Genomic DNA, 23,812 nt, shown 5'->3' with positions numbered 1-23,812 from the left:
TTGTCTTTTATTGATGGCGGTTATGATATCGTTTAGGACCTTGAGCGTGGCTGAAGTGCACACATGACCAGCTCGGAAACCAGATTGCATAGCGGAGAAGGTACGGTAGGATTTGAAATGGTCGGTGATCTGTTTGTTATCTTGGCTTACCTACTCATTCAAGGGTTTTTCTTTATTTTGACTATTTTCTACATTGTAGAATAATAGTGTAGACATCACAACTCTGAAATAACACATATGGAATCATGTACTAACCAAAAAGTGTTAAACCAATCAAAATGTATTTGAGATTCTTCAAAGTAGGCACCCTTTCCCTTGATGACAGCATTGCACATTCTTGGCATTCTCTCAACCAGCTTCACGAAGAAGTCACCTGGAATGCATTTCAATTCATTTCAAGGTGTGCCTTGTTAAATGTTAATTTGTGGAATTTCTTTCCTTCTTAATGCATTTGAGCCAATCAGTTGTCTTGTATACAAAAGATAGCCCTATTTGGTAAAAGACCAAGTCCATATTATGACAATAACAGCCCAAATAAGCACAAAGAGGATCGACAGCCCATCATTACATCAAGACATGAAGGTCAGTTAATCCTGTGCAATCGCAAAAACCATCAAGCGCTATGATGAAACTGGCTCTCATGAGGACCACCACAAGAAAGGAAGACCCAGAGTTACCTCTGCTGCAGACGATAAGTTCATTAGAGTTACCAGCCTCAGAAATTGCAGCCCAAATAAATGCTTCAGAGTTCAAGTAACAGATACATCTCAACATCAACTGCTCAGAGCAGACTGTGTGAATCATGGTCTTCATGGTCAAATTGCTGCAAATAAACCAAAGCACACCAATAAGAAGAAGATACTTGCTTTGGCCAAGAAACATGAGCAATGAACATTAGACTTGTGGAAATCTGTCCTTTGGTCTGATGAGTCCAATTTTTTTATTTTGGTTCTAACCGCCGTGTCTTTGTGAGACACGGCGTAGGTGAATGGATGATCTCTGGATGTGTGGTGTGGGGGTGCTTTGCTGTTGACACTGTCAGGGATTTATTTGGAATTCAAGGCACACTTAACAAGCATGGGTACCACAACATTCTGCAGCGAAACGCCATCCCATCTGGTTTGTGCTTATTGGGACTATCATTTGTTTTTCAACAGGACAGTGACCCAAGGCTGTGTAAGGGCTATTTGACCAAGAAGGAGAGTGATGGAGACCCACTGATTAAAAAAAAAAAAAATCCCACATTTTGTTACGTTACATCCTTATTCTAAAATGGATAAAACATTATTAAATCCTACACACAATACCCCATAATGACAAAGCAAAAACAGGTTTTTAGAAATTGGCAATTTTATAAAAAATAGAAAACAGAATGACCTTATTTACATAAGTATTCAGACTCTGCTATGAAACTCAATTGAGCTCAGGTGCATCCTGTTTCCATTGATCATCCTTGAGATGTTTCTACAACTTTATTAGAGTCTACCTGTGATAAATTCAATTGATTGGAAAGGCACACAGCTGTCTATATAAAGGTCCCACAGTTGACAGTGCAAGTCAGAGCAAAAACCAAGCCATGAGGTCAAAGGAATTGTTCGTAGAGCTCCGAGACAGGACTGTGTCGGGGCACAGATCTGGGTAACGGTACCAAAAAATGTCTGCAGCATTGAAGGTCCCCAAGAAGACAGAGGCCTCTATCATTCTTAAATGTAAGAGAGTTTGGAACAACCAAGACTCTTCCTAGAGCTGTCCGCTCGGCCAAACTGAGCAATCGGAGAAGGGCCTGACCAAGAACCCGATAGTCACTCTGACCGAGCTCCAGAATTCTTCTGTGGAGATCAGAGAATCTTCCAGAAGGACAACCATCTCTGCAGCACTCCACCAATCAGGCTTTTATGATAGAGTGGCCAGACAGGCTTTTATGATAGAGTGGCCAGACAGAAGCTACCCCTCAGTAATAGGCACATGACAGCCCACTTGGAGTTTGCCAAAAGGCACCTAAAGAATCTCAGACCATGAGAAACAAGATTCTCTGGTCTGATGAAACCAAGATTGAACTCTTTGGCCTGAATGCCAAGCGTCATGTCTGGAGGAAACCTGGCACCATCCCTATAGTGAAGCATGGTGGTAGCAGTATCATGCTGTGGGGATGTTTTTCCAGCGGCAGGGACTGGAAGACTAGTCAGGATCGAGGGAAAGATTAATGGAGCAAAGTACAGAGAGATCCTTGATGAAAACCTGCTCCAGAGTTGTCAGGACCTCAGACTAGGATGAAGGATCACCTTCCAACAGGACAACAACCCTAAACACACAGCCAGACAGAGCAGGAGCGGCTTCAGGACAAGTCTCAATGTCCTTGAGTGGCCTAACAATAGCCTGGACTCTAACCCGATAGAACATCTCTGAAGAGACCTGAAAATAGCTATGCAGCGACCCTCCCCATCCGACCTGACAAGAGCTTGAGAGGATCTGCAGAGAAGAATGGGAGAAACTCCCCAAATAAGGGTGTGCCAAGTTTGTAGCCTCATACCCAAGAAGACTCGATGCTTGAATCACTGCCAAAGGTGCCTCAACAAAGTACTGAGTGAAAGGTCTGATTACTTATGTAAATGTGATTTCAGTGTGTTATTTTTTTCTACATTTGCAAAAATAACTAAACTTGTTTTTGCTTTGTCATTATGGGGTATTGTGTGTAGATTGGGAAAAATAATTGAATCAATTTTAGAATAAGGCTGTAATGTTTCAAAATGTGGAAAAGGTCAAGGGGTCTGAATACTTTCCAAATGCACTGTATAAAGGACTAGGTCAAAAAATATGCCAGTTAAGACAAGAGGATTCAAATATACCATAACTCTTAGTGCCACTATTCAACAAGGGACTAAACTTCCTCATTCGGAATGACTGGGAGTCAGTGATAGCAGCACAAAGTTCGCCATTAAAGTGAAAAATAAACACAATCGTAGTGAATTTCAGCAAGGTACTCAACAGACAAATGCCATAACTGCTTTACTGTCATTAGTCATTTAGACGTTTTTAGAAGTATCTGCAGCCACTTAATTACTGGATATCCCTTCCACTGATCATGTTTTCAATGCTAATGGTCCCATGAATTTGTGTATTTTCTAACACTTCCATATAGAATTATTGCGTTGTCTTTATCTTCCCATCGTCAAACTAGATATAAGAAGTAGGAAAGTTTGAAGATTGTAAGCATGGGAGCAGGTGGCCTTTAATAAATAACAAACATCTAGGTATTGCGATACTACACCAGGCTGCAGGAGGAGGAGGCCCGGGAGCAGCTGGAGGACATGGAGAGACAGCAGCAGTTCCTCAGACTGGACCTGGAAGAGCTGACCACCCAGCTGCGTAAGGCTGAGACCCTGGAAAGAAAGGCTACTGCTGCAGTACAGCAGGTCCAGTGTCACATCACTGACTGGACTGCTGCAGCAAAGGGAAGTAACACTCATACATACCAATGGATATGTCCCAAATGGAACCCTATTCCCTATATAGTGCACTACTTGGGCCCTGGTCAAAAGTAGTGCGCTATATTGGGAATTGTTACATTACAACTCTTACTGCTATATTTTACCTACAGTCATTTATTTACATTTTTATCATATATTAAAAAATAAACAATAATGCAATTTTGTTTTTATTCTAGAGAATAAAGAACCATAACATGCTCCACTCCTCTCTTCTGTAGGAGACAGAAATGAATAACCAGACTATATCAGGGGACGCTCTGCTCCTGGCTGCCACAATCACCTACCTGGGTCCATTTTTGCCAGATGTACGGATGGTACTATTGGGGAAGTGGAGAGAGCTGTGTCTGTCTGGACACATTAACATCAACCCTGAGGACCCTAGGACCTCTCTACTCCCTAACCCTGCCTCTGTAGCCCCTGGGGCCCTTGAGGCCCCTCTCCATGTCCCCATCCCTATGGGAGCAGAGCTGCAGATGGCCCTGGCTAGGGCTGTAGGGGTGGACCATCACCAGGTGCTCGGGGTGCCTCCCAGGCTGGTGGTCAAGCTGCTGCTGTGGGGATACAGAGGCCCCTGGGCTCAACACTGGCCCCTGCTGGCAGACGCTCAGCAACATGAGATGAGTGCCCAGGCCATGCTGCTGACAGGTGAGCAACTAGGAGCTGATCTTAAGTAGGTTTTGTGTTTTCCTCACTAATGGTTAATGTTAGGATTGAGGGAGAGGAAGCTGATCCTAGATCTTTACCTAGGGCAGGTATTCCCAAACTGGAAGGGGAAAAAAACCTATATTCCATTTGGGATACGCAAAATATAAAATTGTGATTCACATTTTAAAAAATACATATTTATTTTTTTTATTCACATTTTCAAACAGTCCATTTATATTTTCCAACGGGGCTATCTATACATTTGGGTGAGGTTTTTTCCTCGCCCGAGTAGCTTCGTTTCACTGCCAAAAAATAAAATTAAACCATTTAGTGTTCAGCGATATAACACAACAATGTCAAATACACGTAGCCTAATCAAATAATTAACATCCAATAACATTAACCGTTACTCTCTCGCGGCCAGTGTTGCCAACTTCGCCGCTATATTTAGCGAGTATTCAGAACCCTCTAGCGACACATTTTCCAAAAAGCGACTAGCGACAAATCTAGCGACTTTTTCTGGTGTTATTGGAGACTGATGTGAATGCACGTATCGTTCTTACTCTTCTCAACGAGCAGCGGGTGCTGCGGTGGGCCCCACTCCCGTCCCAAAGCACTCAGACGGCCCATCCTCGCGCAGCAGTCCCTGCAGGAGATGTTCACCCCTGCGCGTCCAGACTGCAAATTAATCGCGCATGCGGAAAGCCGCTGCTGGCTGATCCCGCCCTGGCATACATAGGGCGGGATGTTGAAAGTAAAAAAAAAAAAACGAAATAACTCCGCCAGAGTGTCTCTTTTGCCGGTCCCAAGCACGGATAAAGGGTTGGAATTGTGACATAAAAAAATAAAAAAACGTTTGTCTCTCGGAAGAAGTTATTCCTCTCTCCTACAGCGCCCGTCACAATTACGTGCACATGGCCAATTATGCGATGCAGTCATTTAGCGACTTTTAGGACAGCCAATATCTACTTTACTTACTGAGGAGTTGGCAACACCGTTTCGCGGGAATTCCATTACTGGCCCGTATGTAGCCGGAAGTAGCTGCTGCTCATTCCGTTTGCTCGAAAATGGATGAATGGTTAAAAAAAGTAAGGCCCGCGTCCATAGACAGATACCAGCTCTACTACCAGCAGTACTACACCTGCACCTGTTGACGACACAAGTTGTTCTGCTTCCACGGGCACATCCAATGCTAGCATCAGTAATTCTACATGTGTTGTTAACTTAGCTAGCATGGACACTGACAGTTGTGAATCTGATGCAGCCGAAGAGCTACTGCCCCCTTACCCGGAAAGCACCGAACAGTTGGACCATCGAAGAGGCGCAAATATGATGAGAACTACATTGATTTGGGGTTCACTTGTATTGAGAGTAGTGCCTTTCTTTAGCCACAGTGTGTTATATGTGCAAAAGTACTATCTCACAAGTCGATGAAACATTCACTCTTGCGCAGACATTTAGAAACAAAACATGCCCATTTAAAAATAAGTGGGCCTGGCACAGCTCCTGGTATATGTCCATTATGTTTATGGGGGGTCAATTAAGGAAGACCTGCAAACCAGTACAACAGGAGAGGATATTTTTTTAAGTACTGGACAGCTTTGTGACATCAAATGCACTTTGGTGGTCAAGATGTGTTGGTATCTGTACTGATGGCGCAAAAACCATGGCAGGGAGACATAGTGGAGTGGTAACGCGTGTGCAAGCAGTTGCTCCCAACATCACTTGGGCACACTACAGCATCCACCGAGAAGCTCTTGCTGCCAAGGGAATGCCTGACCGTTTGAAAGACTTTGGACACTACAGTGAAAATGGTTAACTTTTTTAAAGCAAGGCCCCTGAACTCTCGTATTTCCTACACTATGCAATATGGGCAGCGACCATATAACGCTTTTACAACATACAGAAGTGCGCTGGGAAAAGTGTTGACATGTATTTTTTAATTGAGAGACAAGTTTAAAGTTTTCTTTTACTGACCATAATTTTCACTTGTCTGACCACTTGCATGATGACGAGATTCTCCCACAACTGGCCTATCTGGGATATGTTTTTTCCTCGCCTTAATGATCTGAATCTAGGATTACAGGGACTCTCCACAACTATATTCAATGTGCACGACAAAATTGTGGCTGGTCCTATAAGATCTCTTTGTCACTTTCCACGAGCCGGGTTGTGACAACTCACACTCATTCTTATGTTTAATAAATGTATTGTATAGTGTGTGTGCAGGCTTACAATGATGGCATAAAACAACATTTGTGAATGCGCTGACCCTGGTGCTAGAGGGGGTACGCAGCTGGAGGTTGAATGTTAGAAGGGGTACGGGACTATAAAACGTTTGGGAACCACTGACCTAGGGAAAACGTCACAGTTAAGGTCAAACAAAAACTGATTTGTCCATTTTGTGTTTGAGAAATGCTGATTGTGTATGTTGCTTCCCCATCAGGGCATCTTCCAGGTGACGACACCACAGCTCAGAGGGAGGGAGAGTATGAGCTTGTGGTCAATGCTGATGACCCAGACCTACTGGACAAAGTCAGGCAGGGTTCAGAGAAAGGTGAGCTAATGGAGTTAGTACATATTGTGCTGGAGGAACATTTTGATGTTTGTGAGACTGATACTGGTTCCTTTCTTTGAGGGGCTTTACTCTTTGTCCCTCACTCACATCATGCTGTGAGCCTGGTGGTCCCAGATGTGGTCCAGTATGGTTCAGTGGGTAGAGCATGGTGCTTGCACCGCCAAGGTTGTGGGTTCGATTCTTGGGGCCAACCATACGTAAAATATATGCAAGCATAACTGTAATTCGCTTTGGATAAAATGGCATATATTAGCTGTGTGTGCTCTTGCAAACAACATTTGTCACTATCAACATGACATGAGTGAAATTATGGCATTATGGCACAAACAGACTATCATTTTGTTTCCGCGCAGGATTGAGGGTGTTGGTTACCCACGTGGAGCGAGCAGTCCCCAGCCCAGAGTTCCTGGAGGTGTTGATGCGGCCGGCAGGGAGCCATTCTCCTGGTCTGAGACGACCTGTTCAGACAGCCCATCCAGAGTTTTGTCTGTTCCTCAGCACTCCACTACCAGTCAGACTCATACTCAATGGTAGGAAATATATATACCAGTACATACTTTTCTTTCTGCTCATGAAAGTAGTAGTCTGAGCCAGAATGGCCTATAGGGCAGGAGCCTATATCCTGTTTCTATAGCGTGAGGCAGCTTGATGTACAAGTACACCACCTCCCTGGACAGGACCCAATGAAAGTACTAGGTTACTACATTAATTCTCCATTGTGTCCCCACAGAGATCCACCCGTCTATCCTGTCTCAGGTGTATGTCATTGACCTCTCTCTGAGCTCCACTGAGGTGCAGGAGCTCATGTTGACAGAGCTGGTGCAGTCAGAGTGTCTGGAGCTGTGGGTTCAGCACTGTCTCGTCAACACCGACAAGAAGGCACTGCAAGACAAACTGTGCCAGGAAGAGGTGACCCAATAAGAATGAGACCTATATTTCTCTGGCTTTAGAATATAGTATATTACTCTGTGCTATACTATATTGTGCATCCCAAATGACACCCTATTCCCTATATAGTGCACTACTTTTAACCAGAGTCCTGTACACTATATAAGGAATAGGGTGCCATTTGGGAATCACAATATGGGTTTATAGCAAAGGATTTATTCCCTTTATTCCCTCTCCCCAGGTCTCTCTAATGGAGTACATCCTCCAGTCCTTCACCCCTCTGCTGCAGGACCCTGAGTTCCTCCCCCGGGTGTCAGCCTGTCAGACAGCCTCCCAGAAGCTGCAGGCTGAGATTATGGAGCTGAGCCTGGAGCTGGAGCGCCACAAGCCCCTCCTGGCTGACTTCCACAGAGTGGCAGGGCTGGCCACAGCCCTCTACCAGGCCCTGCAGGAGGTGGCACGCCTCTCCCCCTTCTACTTGTTCCCCCTGAGGAACTTCCTGTTCGCTGTGAGGGGGACGTTAGTCCTGAAGGGCCGACCTGATGTTACCTTTAGTGGAGAGGTAGTGACAGGGGCGGTCATGGCAGAGATCACACACAGGATGGTATCTCACCTGTTGGCCCAGTACCGGCCCTGCCTGTTCCAGAGCCATGCAACGCTGCTGAGGCTCCTGGTGTCTGTGGCTCTGTTCCTGCACAACGAGGACTGCTCGGAGGTGGAGCAGTTGGCATTCCTCAGGGGCCTAGGAGATATGGACCTCCCAGTAGATGCTTCCACACCAGCCTCACCTCCACCATCTACCTCTCCATCTCAGCATAATGTGCTCCCCAGCTGGGTGCCTCCTCACACCCACACAGAGGTCCTCCGGCTACACAACATCCCAGCCTTCACAGGGCTGCTCTCATCCCTGGCCACCTCTCCCAGCCAGTGGCAGGAGTACCTGCGCTTCCCCTCCTCCACAGTGGTGGGGCCTGTCCCCTGTCGCTCTCACTCCCACCTGTCCACTCTGCAGAGGGCTCTCCTCTGGAAGACCATGCTGCCCCACTGCCTGGCTGCTGTGGCTGAGGACCTGGCTGCCTGTCATCTGGGCCAGCCCGTGCGGTCAGCGGTAGCTGGGGCCCCTCACACCGGCTCCCCAGAGGCCCTCTCCCGCTTCCTGAACAAACACAATGGGCCAGTCATAGTCACACTCCCAGGCCCAAGCAGAGATGGTTGGGCTAGCATCCAACCACTTCACTGGCTGAAACAAGTGTCCCAGTACCAAACAGACAAAAGAGGGGTAATGCTTATGTCTTACTTACACACAAACATACCTTTTGTGTTCAATTTAAATCAGATTGCCATTATATCCAGCATTCCAGTTTTGTGTAATAATCTTCTAACTTCTAAATGACTGTTGATTTCAGGTGAAAGTCATATCATTTGGAGCTAAATGCCAGAAGGAGGTCATCCTCTCAGCACTGAAGGTAGCTGTTCATGATGGCAATTGGCTGGTCTTTAACAACTGTCATCTGTTAGACCAATGGGATGACGAAGTGGTGTGTCAACTCAATCAGTTGATATCCTGTGCAGCCAAAGGTGAGAATCACAATAATAATCACCAATTTTATCCACCCTGTGTAATCTCAATATGTAATCTCATATCTAATCCTATTATAATTTCCAGGGCACCAAACAGATGTGGAGACAGAGGGCCTCATTCCAGTTGGGCTGTGTGCAGGTAGTCGGGTCCACCCGCGCTTCAGACTTTGGTTTATCACACGAGGATACAACCCACTCTCCATCCCAGGTACTCAATAGAACATACTATCACAGACACCTATTTTTCTATGACTGTTAAGTCTTAGGATACTTCCCAAATGCCACCCTATTCAAAATATATTGTGAACTACTTTTGACCAGAGCTCTATGGGTGCCTGGTCAAAGATTAATGGCTCTATTCAATCGGTGTCACAGAATTTCTGCACATAAGCCCAATTGAAATTTAAAGGGAATTTTCCCACATTGGCGGAGATTGCATTCACGGTAAACGCTGCATGTCGGGTCAATCGGAAATTACCTTTCCATTTCTATCACACTGGGCACCTGTGGGGCAGTTGTTGGTGGGGGCTCAAGGTCACAATGGCAGGCAATGGCATCTAGGCTTTGATACCAGCAACACTCCGGATGCCAGCTCACTTCACGTCAGATTTTTTTCCATCAGACCCAGGATTCAAACTGGCCAAATCTCTGGTTGCTGGCTCGACTCTCAAACCATTACCCCTGGGGGGTGGGGGTGCATGGCCAAGGCATAAATACTATATAGACTGTATAGGGTGCCATTTGAAACTAATTGTCCTCTCTCCTTGGCAGCGTCAATGAGAGTGTGTGCGCTGCGTCTGGTCTGTGACTCTCCTTGGGATGTGAAGGAGGAGCTGTGCTCTTCTCTGCGTCAGGTTGTGTCTGTCACTTCGTCTGCCCCAACCTCTGGTGTCACAGCCTGCACCATGGAACCCATGCTGCGCGCTGCCATCCTGCACTCTGTCCTGCTGCAACGACAGGCATACAAACACCTAGGCCAGGGAAACCTCTATCACTGGTGAGATGACTATATATTGGTTATCATGATGACAGATGATACAAAGCCCTGCGACAGGCTAGTGTCCTGTCAAGGGGGTGTACCTGTACATCACAGGAGGCTGCTGAGGCTCATAATAATGGCCGGAATAGATCTAATGGAATGTCATCAAACACCTGGAAACCATGTGTTTTGATACCATTCCACTCCCATCATTACCACGAGCCCGTTCTCCAAAATGAAGGTCCCACCAACCTCCTGTACTGTACATCAAGCTGCCTCATGCTACAGAAACTGGAGAAACAGCTCATGCCCTATGGGCCATTCTGGCTCTGACAAAGCTTACTTACTCTCATGATAGATGATGAATAGGACATATTATTATTACCACAACATTGGTTATATGCATGTTAAGGATGTTTTTTTTCTTCTTTTTTCTCAAGGACTCAGGAGGACCTGCTGGCGCTGGTGGATGCTCAAGTCCGTATCGCCAAAGTCTGTGGCAACCCAACTGGGGCGCTGGAGTACATAGCAGGTAATGTTGCTTTCTCTACTTAGACCTTATGTAACAGTTGAGGACTCCCTGGTAACTAATTAAATTAAGAACCATTCCATAAATTGAAATGGATTTGTCAATGGTAAATATACTGTTCATATTCTGTGAAAATACGAGTACATAATTTCTTGGGAAGGCATCCCAAATAGCACCGTATTCCCTACATAGTGTACTACTTTTGACCGGAGCCCTCATCAAAAGTAGTGCACTAAATAGGGAGCCATTTGGGTCAAAGATTTGATTTGGACCTTTGTGCTCTGGTTTGTTGATAGCCAACCTGGTGTATGGAGGCCATGTGGCAGACCTGGCAGACCTGGAGGCAGTGGAGAGTGTGTCGAGGGCCTGTCTCAGAGCAGCACCTCCTCTCTGGGGCAGTGGGCCTCACACTCTCTCCGATATCATCCACATACCTAGCCGCTGTGGTACTGAAACACTTCACTATTAACCAGCTACAATGCCATAACAGACCCTACTTACATCATTAACAAAATATATGTACTATATTAAAAGACTAACTCATATCCTATGAATTTGAAGTACATTACCCTACTTACATGTTTAATCTTCAGCAGTCAGTCATAGGAATCTGTTCTTCTGAGTAAATTAGGAACATTGATTTTGCCATCTCTGCAGACTTATCAGGCCTGCTGCAAAGTCTGGAGCAACGTGTTCAGGCTTTGGCCAACACCAGCGACCCCTTGGTGTTGGGCTTTAGTGCTGGTTTGGCAGAAGAGCTGGTGAAGGTTCACAGCCACACCCTGAACACCCTGCTTCAAGACTCCCAGAAGCCCTTTGGCAGGGTCAGGAGCACCAAGAAGCTGACCCACCCTGCTCTGCTGCCAGACTTCACCCAGGCCAGGGACCGACTACTGGCCCTAAAGGAAAGTCTGGGACGCAAGGATGACATCAGGGTTGTGAGTGTTGGAGCTCCATCCCTGGGACCCCTACGCTACTTCCTCCAAGCAGAGTGGGACGGACTGGTTGATGTGGTTTCCTCCCTGCATTCTGATCTTAACCAGCCCATGCGAAACAGCAAGCCTACTGTCTCCTCTCTCCTGACCGTCTCAAGCCTGTTCCGCTTAGAAAGGAGAGCAGAGCTGCTCAAGGCATACCTATGTGATAAGGCCACCAGTGGTCCTTCCAATGCGTACCGCCTGTCTGCCTTCTCCAACGCCAGGGGCTTTCTGGGCGCGTTAATCAGGGAGGCTGCCCATGCTAAGCAGAGGGACATCAGCAACATCTCTCTTCATTTCCAAGTACAATAATCTCTCAAATGCTTCCCAAGTACCACTCATTTTTAATGGATTAGACCTACTAAAAATGATATTCCATTTATTGCTTTTACTTTGTCTTGCTAGGTGCTCAGTGCTGCAACATCCCCAGCCTCTCTTCCCCTGAGCGGTGTATATCTGTGTGGACTAGAACTGAGAGGGGCACTGTGGGATACGCGGCTAGGAGCCCTGCAGGACACGCTCTCCCCCCAGCCCTGCCTGCTCCCCCTCCTCTGGGTCAGAGCACGGGTGAGGAACACAGACACGGTCCGAGCCCCAGACAGCCCCCCCTGCAACACCTCCTCCCTGCCCCTCTACCACTGTCCCCTCTATCTGGATGGAGAGCATGGGGACAGTAGATACTGGGAACTGGCTGAGAATAACATTATCACTCGTGTCCCTCTATTGGCAAAGCTAGATCCTGTGCTATGTACACTAAGAAGAGTGAGGCTTGTGAGTACCCTGTGAGACTAAACTGCAGAATTCAATGCTATGATTATACTGACGCACTTATTTCTAGACACAGACAAGGTTTTTTACAACAGACTTAAAAATTCCTCTTGCTTTTTAAATCCTAAATTGTGCATAAGACTTAATGCAATACATTTATTTTGATTTAATAAAAAATATACCAATGTCAACAACTTTTGAACATGTTTTGTCTTTGAAACAGACATTTGAAAGCCCATAAAAGGTTTGAGAATAACAACAACCCTTGAAACATTGTTTGGGGGTTAAAACTACCAGCTCATCTATGAAAGTTATTTTCATATTTACAGTAACAACCAGCAGAAGAGCCCTTTTATGTTACTGTCCATCCTGCTTGCCTCGTCTCTGACTTCTCTCCCGGGGGTATGTCCCAAACGGCACCCTATTCCCTATATAGTGCACTACTTTTGACCAGAGAACTATGGGCACTGGTCAAAAGCAGTGCAGTATAAAGGGAATAGAGTGCCATTTGGCATGTACGTTTGGAACTGTTTCTCCCATGTTGCCCTCATCGTTTCTTGTACACACAAGGCCTCAGCTCCAGTCCTCCTGCCTTCTTTATCCTCTCTGGAGCTTCTGCGATCTTCTCAAACTCAAAGGAGTAAAAGTGGCTACTCTCTGTGTCCTAAGGAGGGAGCAAAATTAATAGGGTAGGGTATTGTAACAATATATCACATAAAACATGCGCCGTCGCTGTTTACTATGATTACTGCCTTACCTTTGTGACCAACTTGAATCCCAGGCTGGACAAAGCACCCATGAAGTTCCGCACATTCTCAAATCTGCTTGCCACCTCTGCTATTTTCAGGATACCCCTGCAAAAAAAAAAGACCCAAAGTGTTGATGACAAAAACATACAGTACCAGTCAAAGGTTTGGACACCTACTCATTCCAGGGTTTCTCTTTATTTTTACTATTTTCTACATTGTGGAATAATAGTGAAGACATTAAACTATGAAATAACACATGGAATCATGGCCTCCCAGGTGGCGCAGTGGTTAAGGGCGCTGTACTGCAGCGCCAGCTGTGCCATCAGAGTCCCTGGGTTCGCGCTCAGGCTCTGTCGTAACCGGCGCACAATTGACCTAGCGTCGTCCGGGTTAGGGAGGGCTTGGTCGGTAGGGATGTCCTTGTCTCATCGCGCACCAGCGACTCCTGTGGCGGGCCGGGCGCAGTGCGCGCTAGCCAAGGTTGCCAGGTGCACGGTGTACCCTCCGACACATTGGTGCGGCTGGCTTCTGGGTTGGATGAGCACTGTGTTAAGAAGCAGTACGGCTGGTTGGGTTGTGTATCGGAAGACGCATTTCAACCTTCGTCTCTCCCGAGCCCGTACGGGAGTTGTAGCGATGAGACAAGATAGTAGCTACTACAACAATTGGATACCACAAAATTGGGGAGAGAAAACATGTAGTAACCAATTGTTAAACAAATCTAAATATATTTTATATTTGAGATTCTTCAAAGTAGCCACCTTGATGACAGCTTTGCACACTTGGCATTCTCTCAACCAGCTTCATGAGGTAGTCACCTGGAATGCATTTTATTTAAAAGGTGTGCCTTCTTAAAATATATTTTGTGGAATTGTATAGAAAATGTATAGAAATTATTATCCATATTATGGCAAGAAAAGCATTACTTCAAGACATGGTCAGTCAATCCGGAAAAGCTCCCAGGAAAGGAAGACCCAGAGTTACCTCTGCTGCAGAGGATACATTCATTAGAGTTAACTGCACCTCAGATTGCAGCCCAAATAAATGCTTCACCGAGTTCAAGTAACAGACACATCTCAACATCAACTGTTCAGAGGAGACTACGTGAATCAGGCCTTCGTGGTCGAATTCCTGCAAAGAAACCACTACTAAAGGACACCAATAAGAAGAAGAGACTTGCTTGGGCCAAGAAACACAAGCAATTGAAGACAGACCGGTGGAAATCTATCCTTTGGTCTGATGAGTCCAAATTTGAGTTTTTGGGTTCCAACCGCCGTGTCTTTCTTTGGGAGACACAGACTAGGTGAACGGATTATCTCTGCATGTGTGGTTCCCACCGAGAAACATGGAGGTGGTGTGATGGTGCTTTGCTGGTGACACGGTCAGTGATTTGTTTAGAATTCAAGGCACACTTAACCAGCATGGCTATCATTTGTTTCTCAACAGAATGACCTGAAACACCCCTCCAGGCTGTCTAAGGGCTATTTGACCAAAAAGGAGAGCAATGGAGTGCTGCATCAGATGACCTGGCCTTCACAATCACCTGACCTCAACCCAATTGAGATGGTTTGGGATGAGTTGGACTGCAGAGTGAAGGAAAAGCAGCCATCAAAGTGTTCAGCATGTGTGGAAACTCTTTCTTTTGGAAAAGCATTCCTCATGAAGATGGTTGAGAGAATGCCAACAGTGTGCAAAGATGTCAAGGCAAAGGGTGGCTACTTTGAAGAATCTAAAATACATTTTGAATGAACACTTTTTTTTCTTACCACATGATTCCATATGTGTTATTTCAGTTTGTCTTCTATTATTCTACAATGTAGAAAATAATAAAAATAAAGAAAAACCATTGAATGAGTAGGTGTGTCAAGTGTTGACTGGTACTGTATAAATACGTAAAATAAGTAGGAACACCTATCCCGACATAGCTCTGTTTTTCTGCATAATATCGCTTACCCCATCACCAGCACACGGTTAGCCTCAACTAGGAAATCCCCAAGGTTTGTCCCCATAAGAGAGAGACAGAATACAGCTATGTCCACAGTGCCATCCTTGAGAGGTACCTGCAGACAGGTGGGAAAACAATAGACATTATTACAGAAAGAACACAGACTGCATAGGAAAACAGGCATGGATGAAAGAACACATTCAGCATCAAGGTAAAGTTGGACTCACATTAGCCATGTCACAGACAGTTACACGGTCACAGATAAGTGCCAAGTCAAAACTGTGCACTTCGTTCTTCACGCTCAGCGCAATTTTGCAGTCGCCGCAGCCAAAATCTGCCACCACCAGAGAGGCAGGCCTAGAATCAACACAAATGGTCTCACAAAGAAAGCCATACACTATTTCAATGTGGATCCCCCACCCCAGAACCAAGACAAGAAAAATACAAAAAGTATGCAAACAGACTTATTGCAAATACTGCAAGTATGTTAGGGTCAGAGAGGCGTAACACAACTTACTTTTGGCGTATGTAGGAGATTATGGCATCAACAGGATTAGCTGGCCAGCGCTGGACCTGTGCCGTGAAGCCCCTGTGGTAGATGCCGAAGGCCTCGGGATCCTGTCTGAACATGCGTTTAGCCTCCCCACTAGATGTGGTGTACAGAACCTCGTTAATATAACGGAACCGCGCTGACTCCAAACGCTGCTCCATGCGGGACCTCAGAGCAGCCGAGCGGTCTGCAGAAGCCTCTTTCACCTCTAGGGTGAGTGTCTCCTCCTGCTCTGCAGGTAGCTTTTTCTTTTCCGGGCTCTGGCCATGGAGCATTCTCCTGAGCTTCTCTCTCCTGCGGTCCTGCTCTTTGCTCTCCTCCTGTTTCCTTCTCTTACTGCCATGTAGCTCTGGGTTCTGCTCCTCCCTAACCATCTGAAGTTTCTCCTCTTCACTTGGGGGTTTAGAGTTACCTAGTGGCACTGCTTTTAGTTGACTGCCCCCCTTGCTCTTTTTCTCTGAAAAGTTCTTGTTGTTTTGGTCTGTTACTGTGCCTGGAGTGGAAGCAGTCTCAGTGAAGGTCATCTCTTTTCCCTCAGGAACCTTTTTACTTTTCTGTGTTTTACACTCACCATCTTTCTGCGGTTTGTTTTTCTTTGTCTGGCGTTGCGGTGTCTGGACAACCGCTGTTTCCCTGTTCACATCAGATGCTGCTTTTGGTCCATCTTCTGTGTCCTTTTGCACAGAGGTCTCTGGGGGAGTGGTATTCTCTCCATTTGGAATTTTGAACTTGTTTTTACATTTCTTCTTGTTCTTCATCTTGTTTTTCCATTGCTTTCGGTTTAATCTCTCAATCTCAGCATCTGCTGCAGCTTTTTCTTCATCCTTGATAGATTTTGAATCTTGTTTACTACCGCCCTGAATGGACTCTGTATTCTTTACCTTTTTGAACTCTAGGAAATAGAGAAAGACAACCTCAAACATCTTTTCAAATTAAGACAATCATGTTTACTCAATTGACAGTTGTTTGTGAAACAACTCACCTGCTTTTAGTGGTTTCTTTGCTTTTATTAGCTTCTTAACAACAGGCACTGCAGCCTTCTCCTTGGCACCCAGATCTCCAATGACCTCTACCTCTTCTCCTGAAACGGCTACTTTATTGCGTCCTCTTTTGCTTCTTTTCTTCTTCCTCTTGGTGTGTGGTGTCAGTATGTCCTCTATTTCGCTGTCACTGCCTGCTTCATGAGGGGCACTATTGCTCTTGTTCCAGTTTGGTACTGACCCCAGTGTTTGGAGGGTCCGTAACAAACTCTTTTTCTTCCCAATACTTTTTGGCTGTTCGGAAAGGCATAATGACAGTGTCAAACCAAATACCAGTGTAAACCTAAATGTAACCCTCTATTTGAATATGTGGTCACTGGCAGAGTGAGTTATGCCTGGCTTGGCTTACATAGGTACATTTAATTATAAAGAAGATTGAGATGGCATCTAACCGTGATATTGGTCCTTTCAGACAGTTTGAAACTGCTGATGACCGTCTTGGTCAAAACTTTGGCTTCTGGGTCATCGTTCCACTCATCCTCCTCTGCAAACAACATGCTTCACCAGCACTGTAACTAAAACGGTAATGCACAGAGTGAGCAAGTAAACAACAACGCACGTGTATTAGAATAAATGGTCTCTAGACTTGTGTGATTTGTTTTTCAGTGCTGGCAGTAGATTCCAGAAAAGCTGACAACGCTAACCTGCTTATATTGAACAAGCTAGCTAGCTAGCCTTCGCTAGCGTTATATCAGACTACCTTATTTGGCAGCCATACGTCAAAACTGCTAGCAACGTTCATTGCGATGCAGAGAAGACAACTTCACTCACCTGTCAGATTACTTATCAAAACGAGATGTTACTGGACTTAATTGAATCGATCCAATGTGTATGTTTAGAAGGTAATCGGTGGATATTGCCAATTTAGTTGAGCCACGTTAGGCTCGCGCGTGGCCGGTCCAAAACAGGCGCATGTGAATGACGCAAGTCTCTCCGCAATGGTTGATGGTATATGAGTCTTACCTGTTTTTTTTTATTACTATAAATGGCGCACACAAAAATACGTTAATAATAATGAAGCAATGGAAATACGAATTGAACCTTTATTACATGAGACAGAGTTGTACAAAATAAATGGCCCGTGGTTATCCTGTTCTCTAATGTGCTGATTTGACAAACTGTATGTGATTCTGTAAGTATCCTAAAACCAGTAGAGAACGGTTGCAGAGGCCCTCCACTGGCAATATTTACTCAAGACAAAAACGTTGATAAGTATGAAACTAAAAGATAAATATACCACTAAAAGAAAACATAGCATAAAACATCTGCATTAGTAGACATTTGATATGACTACAATAATTCATTATCTGCACCTAGTCCATTATTGATGTATGTTTAAATATAATAATAATAAATGCCATTTAGCAGACACTTCTATCCAAAGTGACTTACAGTCATGCATGCATAGATTTTGCATATGGGTGGTCCCAGGAATCAAACCCACTACCCTGGTGTTACAAGCACCATGCTCTACCAGCTGAGCTACCAAGGACCATGTTTGACCCTGAACTCTCAAATTTCTGTGTTGTAAAACATTGTTCAGAACAACACCTGTGCAGTTTATTATAACAGACAGGCTTTTAACCCCTGAGTGGAGATTATTCTATCCTGGTCAGTCCAATAACTGAGTCTTTCTTCCCCTGAGGATAAGTGTCCAATGTCCTCCTCTCTCACGATGCTTTGCCTTGTTGCCGCTCCTGTTTTCTCTGTAGGTAGCGAGCACGGGCATCATTCACAGAGCTTTCATCATTCCGTTTCTCCAATTTCTTGAACACGTCTTCAGCAGACCCCTCTGGAAATAAACCAAACACAGAATAACTTCTATTAGATTGTCAAGCAGACACAACAAGCATACGGATCACCTGGGGGGCCTGGAAGGAACAGAAGAGGCACTACAGTAACTTAGCTTGTCCAATAGGAATGCTCATTACATTTTCCATTTAAAAAATCTTTAGAGGATTTTGAATGATAAAGGAGCAGCTACAGAAACATCAAATGTCATTAAAAAATTCTATACCAGTGAATTCATACTCATCACCAGAGTCCATCACCCACCAGTTTGTCTTTTAGCTGCTTCCTTGATCACCCACTTGGCCACCTCCTCATCCGTCACCTCCTCTCTGGCCACGCTGCTCAGCTCGTACACATCCACCTCATGGAGCTTAGGAAGCAGGTCCTTCACCCAGTCATAGCGGATGGGGCACACCGTCCGGATGTAAATCCGCGAGGTGACCAGCAAATCGTGGAAGATTACCCAGTCGAGCTGGGCCTCCTGGTCAAAGAGCTATGGGGAGGGGGAATCAGGTTATCACACAGAGCGATGGGGACTGATGTGTAATATGCATTTTGGGGATTTTATGGAGTGTTCTGAATTGATCAGAATATAGTCCTGGAAGTACTTACCGTTGATGATGGATGAATGTGAACCATGGATCCATGCCCATCCATTGTGCAAAACACCTTCCCAACTGACCTGAGAGAACTCAAAAATGTTGTGGTTATCTTTCTCGACTTTTTAACATAACTGGGATTTTTTTTTAAACAAGCCGTACCTTCTTGCCACATTGGTGAAGTAACCAGTGCATAGACATCTCCTGAACAGCTCACTCTTATTTCCATCAAACTTCTCCATAGGGAAATCTCTCTTCTGGAAACGACGCACATACCCTGATTATAAATCTGTACATATAATGGTCAGAGCTTCACATCATAGTTTTAGCCACACCAAAACTAATAAGATATGTAAACAAGCAACAAACTGACCTTTTGTAGTCTTAGGAGGATCTCTCTGAGCTGGGTCTCCACGCTGAAGGCTGACTTTAGCGCCCTCCAGTGTATATAGTTGTCTTTACACCATGCTGAAGGGGCATCACTACAGTAGGCAGCAAAACAAGCTCACGTTAGATGGAGACCCATGAACATGAATGCAGTGAACATATAATTGAGCCTATTAAATACATTAAGAGGAGTTAATATTGTTTACCTGGCCTTGCACTTCTCAAACACACTGAGCAGCATGGTGAAGTCATTACAGCTGCCCGCCTGCACACCCAACTGCCTGTGCTTCTTATCTGCCTCCTTCTGCTTCTCTGGATGGCCTGCAGAGAGAGCAATGTCAAACATTTAGATTAGAACCATGATGCATACATATGTATTTCTGACATAACCACATCTTCATTGATTAAACCAACGCCTCAGGCTGCTATTGTCCACCTGGCCTGATGAAAATGTTCTCCACAGACAGCATGGCAGCTACAGGCAGCAGGAGGTCCTCACAGCTCAGGGAGGCAGCCTGGAGCAAGGCCCGGGTCAGCCCTGGGGGCAGGGGGAACTCTACCATCAGCTCACCAAGCCGGGTCACTTTACCTCTCCTACAGACAGGGGAGTGGGATATTGATAGAAGATAACAAGTGCTATTAAAGATTGAGTTATGATAGTCATGAAGAACTGCCAGTACTTTATGTGGTAGGTTCCCCTGTTATTGATGGAGAAAACAGCAGAGTTGTATCCCTATGTGGCTGTAGATGTATCTGGTGAAGATTAGTATAAACAATGACAGATGTACACGGATATACAGTATGTCTATATCTCTCACCTGTCGATGGCATCACATTGGTAAAGCTGTTTCAATGCTTCTAGGATGAACCTCTCCTCTGGACGGTCCAGGTAAGGGAACCTTAGAGAGACACCAAGCAACAATGGCCTCAAATTACTTGTTGGATTGTATTGTATTATCAACAGTCTCAAAAACAAACACTGGTTTCTCTGAGCACTTGAGAAAGTGGAGCTGTACCTACCCGATGACATCATGAACTCCCAGGCACTTGAGTGTGAGGATGACAGCGGTGAGACTGGTCCTCTGGATCTCTGGAACTGTGTACTCCGGCATGCACTTCTCCCAGAACGCCGGACTGTAGATCCGGAAGCACTTCCCGGCGGAGGTTCTCCCTGCCCGGCCCGCTCTCTGCAGGGCCTCGCTCCTACAACACCACACAACATTACAGTCTTGTTCATTAGGCATGAAACAAAAGGAAGCAGACTGAAACAGGGACTTCCTGGGACTTACTTTGAAATCGGAACCACTTCGAGGATGTCCATACCAACCCGTGAGTTGTGGTTGAGTTGCTTCACAAACCCACTGTCAACAATATACCTGCAGTGAACAAATGAGTCATGAAATTTGAGGCCTTGCCATTCTGTGGATAAATATTGCTCTATGCTGCTCTGATAAGCCTTATGGTGACTCACTTTATTCCATTGATGGTGAGGGACGTTGCTGCAATGTTGGTGGCCACCACACATTTCCGTATACCTGGAGGGGGAGGCTGGAAGATCTGCTTCTGCTGATCTGTGAGAAGGACACAAATCATTCATATTATTTAAAAAGGAGTTTAAATGAGTCATGACTTTATACTTTTGATTAAGCAAGCCAATGGCATGCTAAACTGTGTTCACTTGGGTGTGAAAGGGAACTCAATTTGTCTTTCTATGTGTGAATGTCACAGTGAGGGGTACTTGGACAGTGCACCAAACCCTACCAGTGGGCATAGATCCGTACAGGGGCAGGATCAGCAGCCCCTCCACTTTATGGTCCTGCACATCGTAACGGTAGTCTATGGATTCAGCCTTCTCATACAGCATGTCACAGGCCTTCTCAATCTCAGACTGTCCTGTTATAAACAGTTGTATTGAAATTTTTTAAACCGTAATCAGTACATTCATATTCTGGAGATAATGTGTAGATTATCATTAGGTTACCTGTTAAAAACACAAGGATATCCCCAGCCATCTCACTGGTGTGCACATCCAATGCCACCTTGACCACCTGTCACAGACAAGAGGTTTGTTCATACTCAAAGTTTTCCCCCATATTTGTTTACAGACATTTTAGTAGAGACAATCTACATTGAGCAAAAAAAATATAATCAAATAAACAACTTTGCCTTTTGTGAACTAACACTCACAGCTTTACTTTTTTATTTTTTCTACAAGCAATGACTTCTCTGATAGTTACTTAATTGAAGAAAAATGTACTTACAACGACTAAGATATGTGGTTGTCCAACCTAGCTATCTTAAGATGAATGCACTAACTATATGCTGCTCTGGATAAGAGTGTCTGCTAAATGACTAAAATGTAAATGTAAAGCAAGGAGTATGCATTATTAAATGGTGTTGATGGCAGAGTTTAAATTAGCTAAATCCTGGGGTGATACAATCACTGAATTTCATTATCATACACTATACTTAACACTATACTAACAGTAGGCCTACGTCATTATAAGCAAGCTCACTCCCTACCTCTTTAACGTAAACAGAGCTCTCTGCATCTTTTGGTCCTATGGCACAGCTAAACTTGGAGGTGACGGGAAAGGTTCTTCCAGGGATGGTGAAGACAGGACAGCCTCCCAGGAACACAGAGAGCTTGTCTGTCTCCAGTGTGGCTGACATTACCACCACCTTCAGGGGGACAGAGCGACCCTTAGAGGCCTTATCTGGACTGGAGAGGGTCTGCTTCAACAGACCCAGCAAAATGTCCTGCAGTAAAGCACATCATCCCAAATGATTAAACAGTTGAGTACTTGTTTTTCAGAAAAAACAGCAGCCCCACCACTTGTTTTGGTATACGACTGAGGGATGGAGCTGGGGATATAATCAGATGACTGTTTTCAAGTAGTTGGCTCTATTACTGACAGTGTTAAGGCTCCTCTCATGGGCTTCATCCAAAATGACCACACTGTACTGAGACAGAACAGGGTCTGCCAGGATCTCTCTCAGCAGACAGCCATCCGTCATGTACTTCACCACCGTGTCCTGACAAAACACAAATCTCCTTTCAGGGACACACATTTGCTTATATACACTACAATCTAGTTATCTTTACATTCAAGTGACAATATCTAGACCCCATAGAACACTTTCAAGGTGCCTAAAATATAAGCGTATCTAATAATTTATGTGAAGTATCGATTTAAGCAGACAACTAGGTAGGTGTCATGGAGCTCTCTCACCTGTGTCGTGCAGTCATCGAAGCGCACTTGGTATCCGACCTCCCTACCCAGACTGCAGTGCATCTCCTGTGATACCCTCTGGGCTACAGTGATGGCTGCTACTCTCCGAGGCTGGGTGATGCCAATCTTGCCATTACCCCAAAATCCTACACAAGAACTACAACTTAACGCCTACCCAAACCTTTCAGACCTCTCTATAAGGACAGCTCATACACAAAGGCTATAATAAAGGGTATAGGGCTTTCGAGTCAATTTTCTATTCTGTGGACACAGGTGCCATGGTACAAACGTACCTGCTTGATGCAAGTACTGGGGAAGTTGAGTCGTTTTTCCACTGCCAGTCTCGCCAGTGACAACCAAGAATGAATTGTCTTTGACAGCCTGCTGAAGTGTGGCCTTGTGTTGATAGATCGGCAGGTTCTTTGATTCGTCTAAATCTCCCTTCGTATCCCACTTCGTCCTTTTCGACATTATGGACTCTATTGTTGTTTGACTCCACCAAGGAGAATGATGACGAAAGTTGGTTCAAATAGCGTATATTACACGCATCCACTAACAAAGAGTAAACACGTAACTGCTCACTTATATAGAGTTGACTCTCCGACAAAATATTCTAACTTTTAGGTCGTAAAGATTCTAAGTTACACACGTTTCCGTCAGCAAAACGACGAAACACAACAACTTCCGGACGCAATGCATTCTGAGTTTTCATTGGTCCCTGTCGTTGGCAAATTACCCTGACGTTATATTTTAAGCCGCTTCCCCAAATCTGAAAAAGTATTATTCTTCTTCTGTGGGTTTTATGACGGACTACAACCCCAAAAGGTGTATTAAGAAAATGAACCCAAATAAAAATCGTAAATTGACAAAAACAGAACGTACACTTCTTCCTTCTTTCAAATCTCCATATGTGCCTTATCAGGCTTTAGGGCCTGAGAGGGTGGTACAGCTTGTGAGAATTTTCCAAATAACTCTATATTTTCCTGGACCTTTTCTCCACTTTGGCAGTGCCATTAATCAACAAAGCCATTAAGTCCACCCTCTTAACCTTTAAAATATCAGGGTCCTGCTGGTGAAAGGCAACC

The 23,812-nt window shown here is 45.0% G+C and overlaps 3 protein-coding genes across 4 annotated transcripts in view; 1 reads left to right on the top strand and 2 right to left on the bottom strand.

Annotated features, from left to right (window-relative positions):
• LOC123992761 (dynein heavy chain domain-containing protein 1) overlaps positions 1-12,933 on the top strand; it is a 47,741-nt gene extending 34,808 nt beyond the window's left edge. The window contains exons 32-44 of the mRNA XM_046294253.1: positions 3,272-3,452; positions 3,707-4,133; positions 6,580-6,690; positions 7,065-7,241; positions 7,442-7,620; positions 7,841-8,878; positions 9,006-9,177; positions 9,266-9,388; positions 9,952-10,177; positions 10,600-10,691; positions 10,985-11,134; positions 11,346-11,968; positions 12,071-12,933. Of these exons, the coding sequence (XP_046150209.1) occupies positions 3,272-3,452; positions 3,707-4,133; positions 6,580-6,690; positions 7,065-7,241; positions 7,442-7,620; positions 7,841-8,878; positions 9,006-9,177; positions 9,266-9,388; positions 9,952-10,177; positions 10,600-10,691; positions 10,985-11,134; positions 11,346-11,968; positions 12,071-12,451 (3,880 nt within the window). The 3' untranslated portion in view covers positions 12,452-12,933. The remainder of the gene's footprint in view (positions 1-3,271; positions 3,453-3,706; positions 4,134-6,579; positions 6,691-7,064; positions 7,242-7,441; positions 7,621-7,840; positions 8,879-9,005; positions 9,178-9,265; positions 9,389-9,951; positions 10,178-10,599; positions 10,692-10,984; positions 11,135-11,345; positions 11,969-12,070) is intronic.
• On the bottom strand, positions 12,580-17,632 carry LOC123992762 (ribosomal RNA-processing protein 8-like). Its single transcript, XM_046294254.1, has 8 exons — positions 17,489-17,632; positions 17,110-17,232; positions 16,660-16,951; positions 15,645-16,569; positions 15,355-15,484; positions 15,136-15,242; positions 13,191-13,287; positions 12,580-13,097 (listed from the first exon to the last, which is right to left on the bottom strand). Exons 2-8 carry the CDS (start codon positions 17,212-17,214, stop codon positions 12,981-12,983), a joined length of 1,773 nt encoding a protein of 590 aa, XP_046150210.1. The 5' UTR covers positions 17,215-17,232; positions 17,489-17,632; the 3' UTR covers positions 12,580-12,980.
• A 112-nt stretch (positions 17,633-17,744) lies between these two features.
• On the bottom strand, positions 17,745-23,432 carry dhx40 (DEAH (Asp-Glu-Ala-His) box polypeptide 40). Of its 2 annotated transcripts, none has more exons than XM_046296415.1 (17): positions 23,021-23,432; positions 22,728-22,873; positions 22,411-22,530; positions 22,018-22,254; positions 21,476-21,542; positions 21,256-21,387; positions 20,966-21,065; positions 20,784-20,870; positions 20,515-20,697; positions 20,313-20,393; positions 19,931-20,088; positions 19,701-19,815; positions 19,481-19,589; positions 19,270-19,364; positions 19,121-19,190; positions 18,773-19,001; positions 17,745-18,509 (listed from the first exon to the last, which is right to left on the bottom strand). In XM_046296415.1, exons 1-17 carry the CDS (start codon positions 23,196-23,198, stop codon positions 18,388-18,390), a joined length of 2,229 nt encoding a protein of 742 aa, XP_046152371.1. In that variant the 5' UTR covers positions 23,199-23,432; the 3' UTR covers positions 17,745-18,387. The 2 variants fall into 2 exon arrangements, with proteins under 2 accessions (XP_046152371.1, XP_046152372.1); XM_046296416.1 differs by having other exon boundaries at positions 22,018-22,176.
• Positions 23,433-23,812: the final 380 nt, after the last annotated feature.

The sequence above is a fragment of the Oncorhynchus gorbuscha genome, linkage group LG13 (assembly GCF_021184085.1).
Source record: "Oncorhynchus gorbuscha isolate QuinsamMale2020 ecotype Even-year linkage group LG13, OgorEven_v1.0, whole genome shotgun sequence".
NCBI classification, from domain to species: Eukaryota; Metazoa; Chordata; class Actinopteri; order Salmoniformes; family Salmonidae; genus Oncorhynchus; species Oncorhynchus gorbuscha.
Note: the sequence above shows the minus strand (reverse complement) of the source record. Positions and strands in the feature narration are given on the sequence as shown.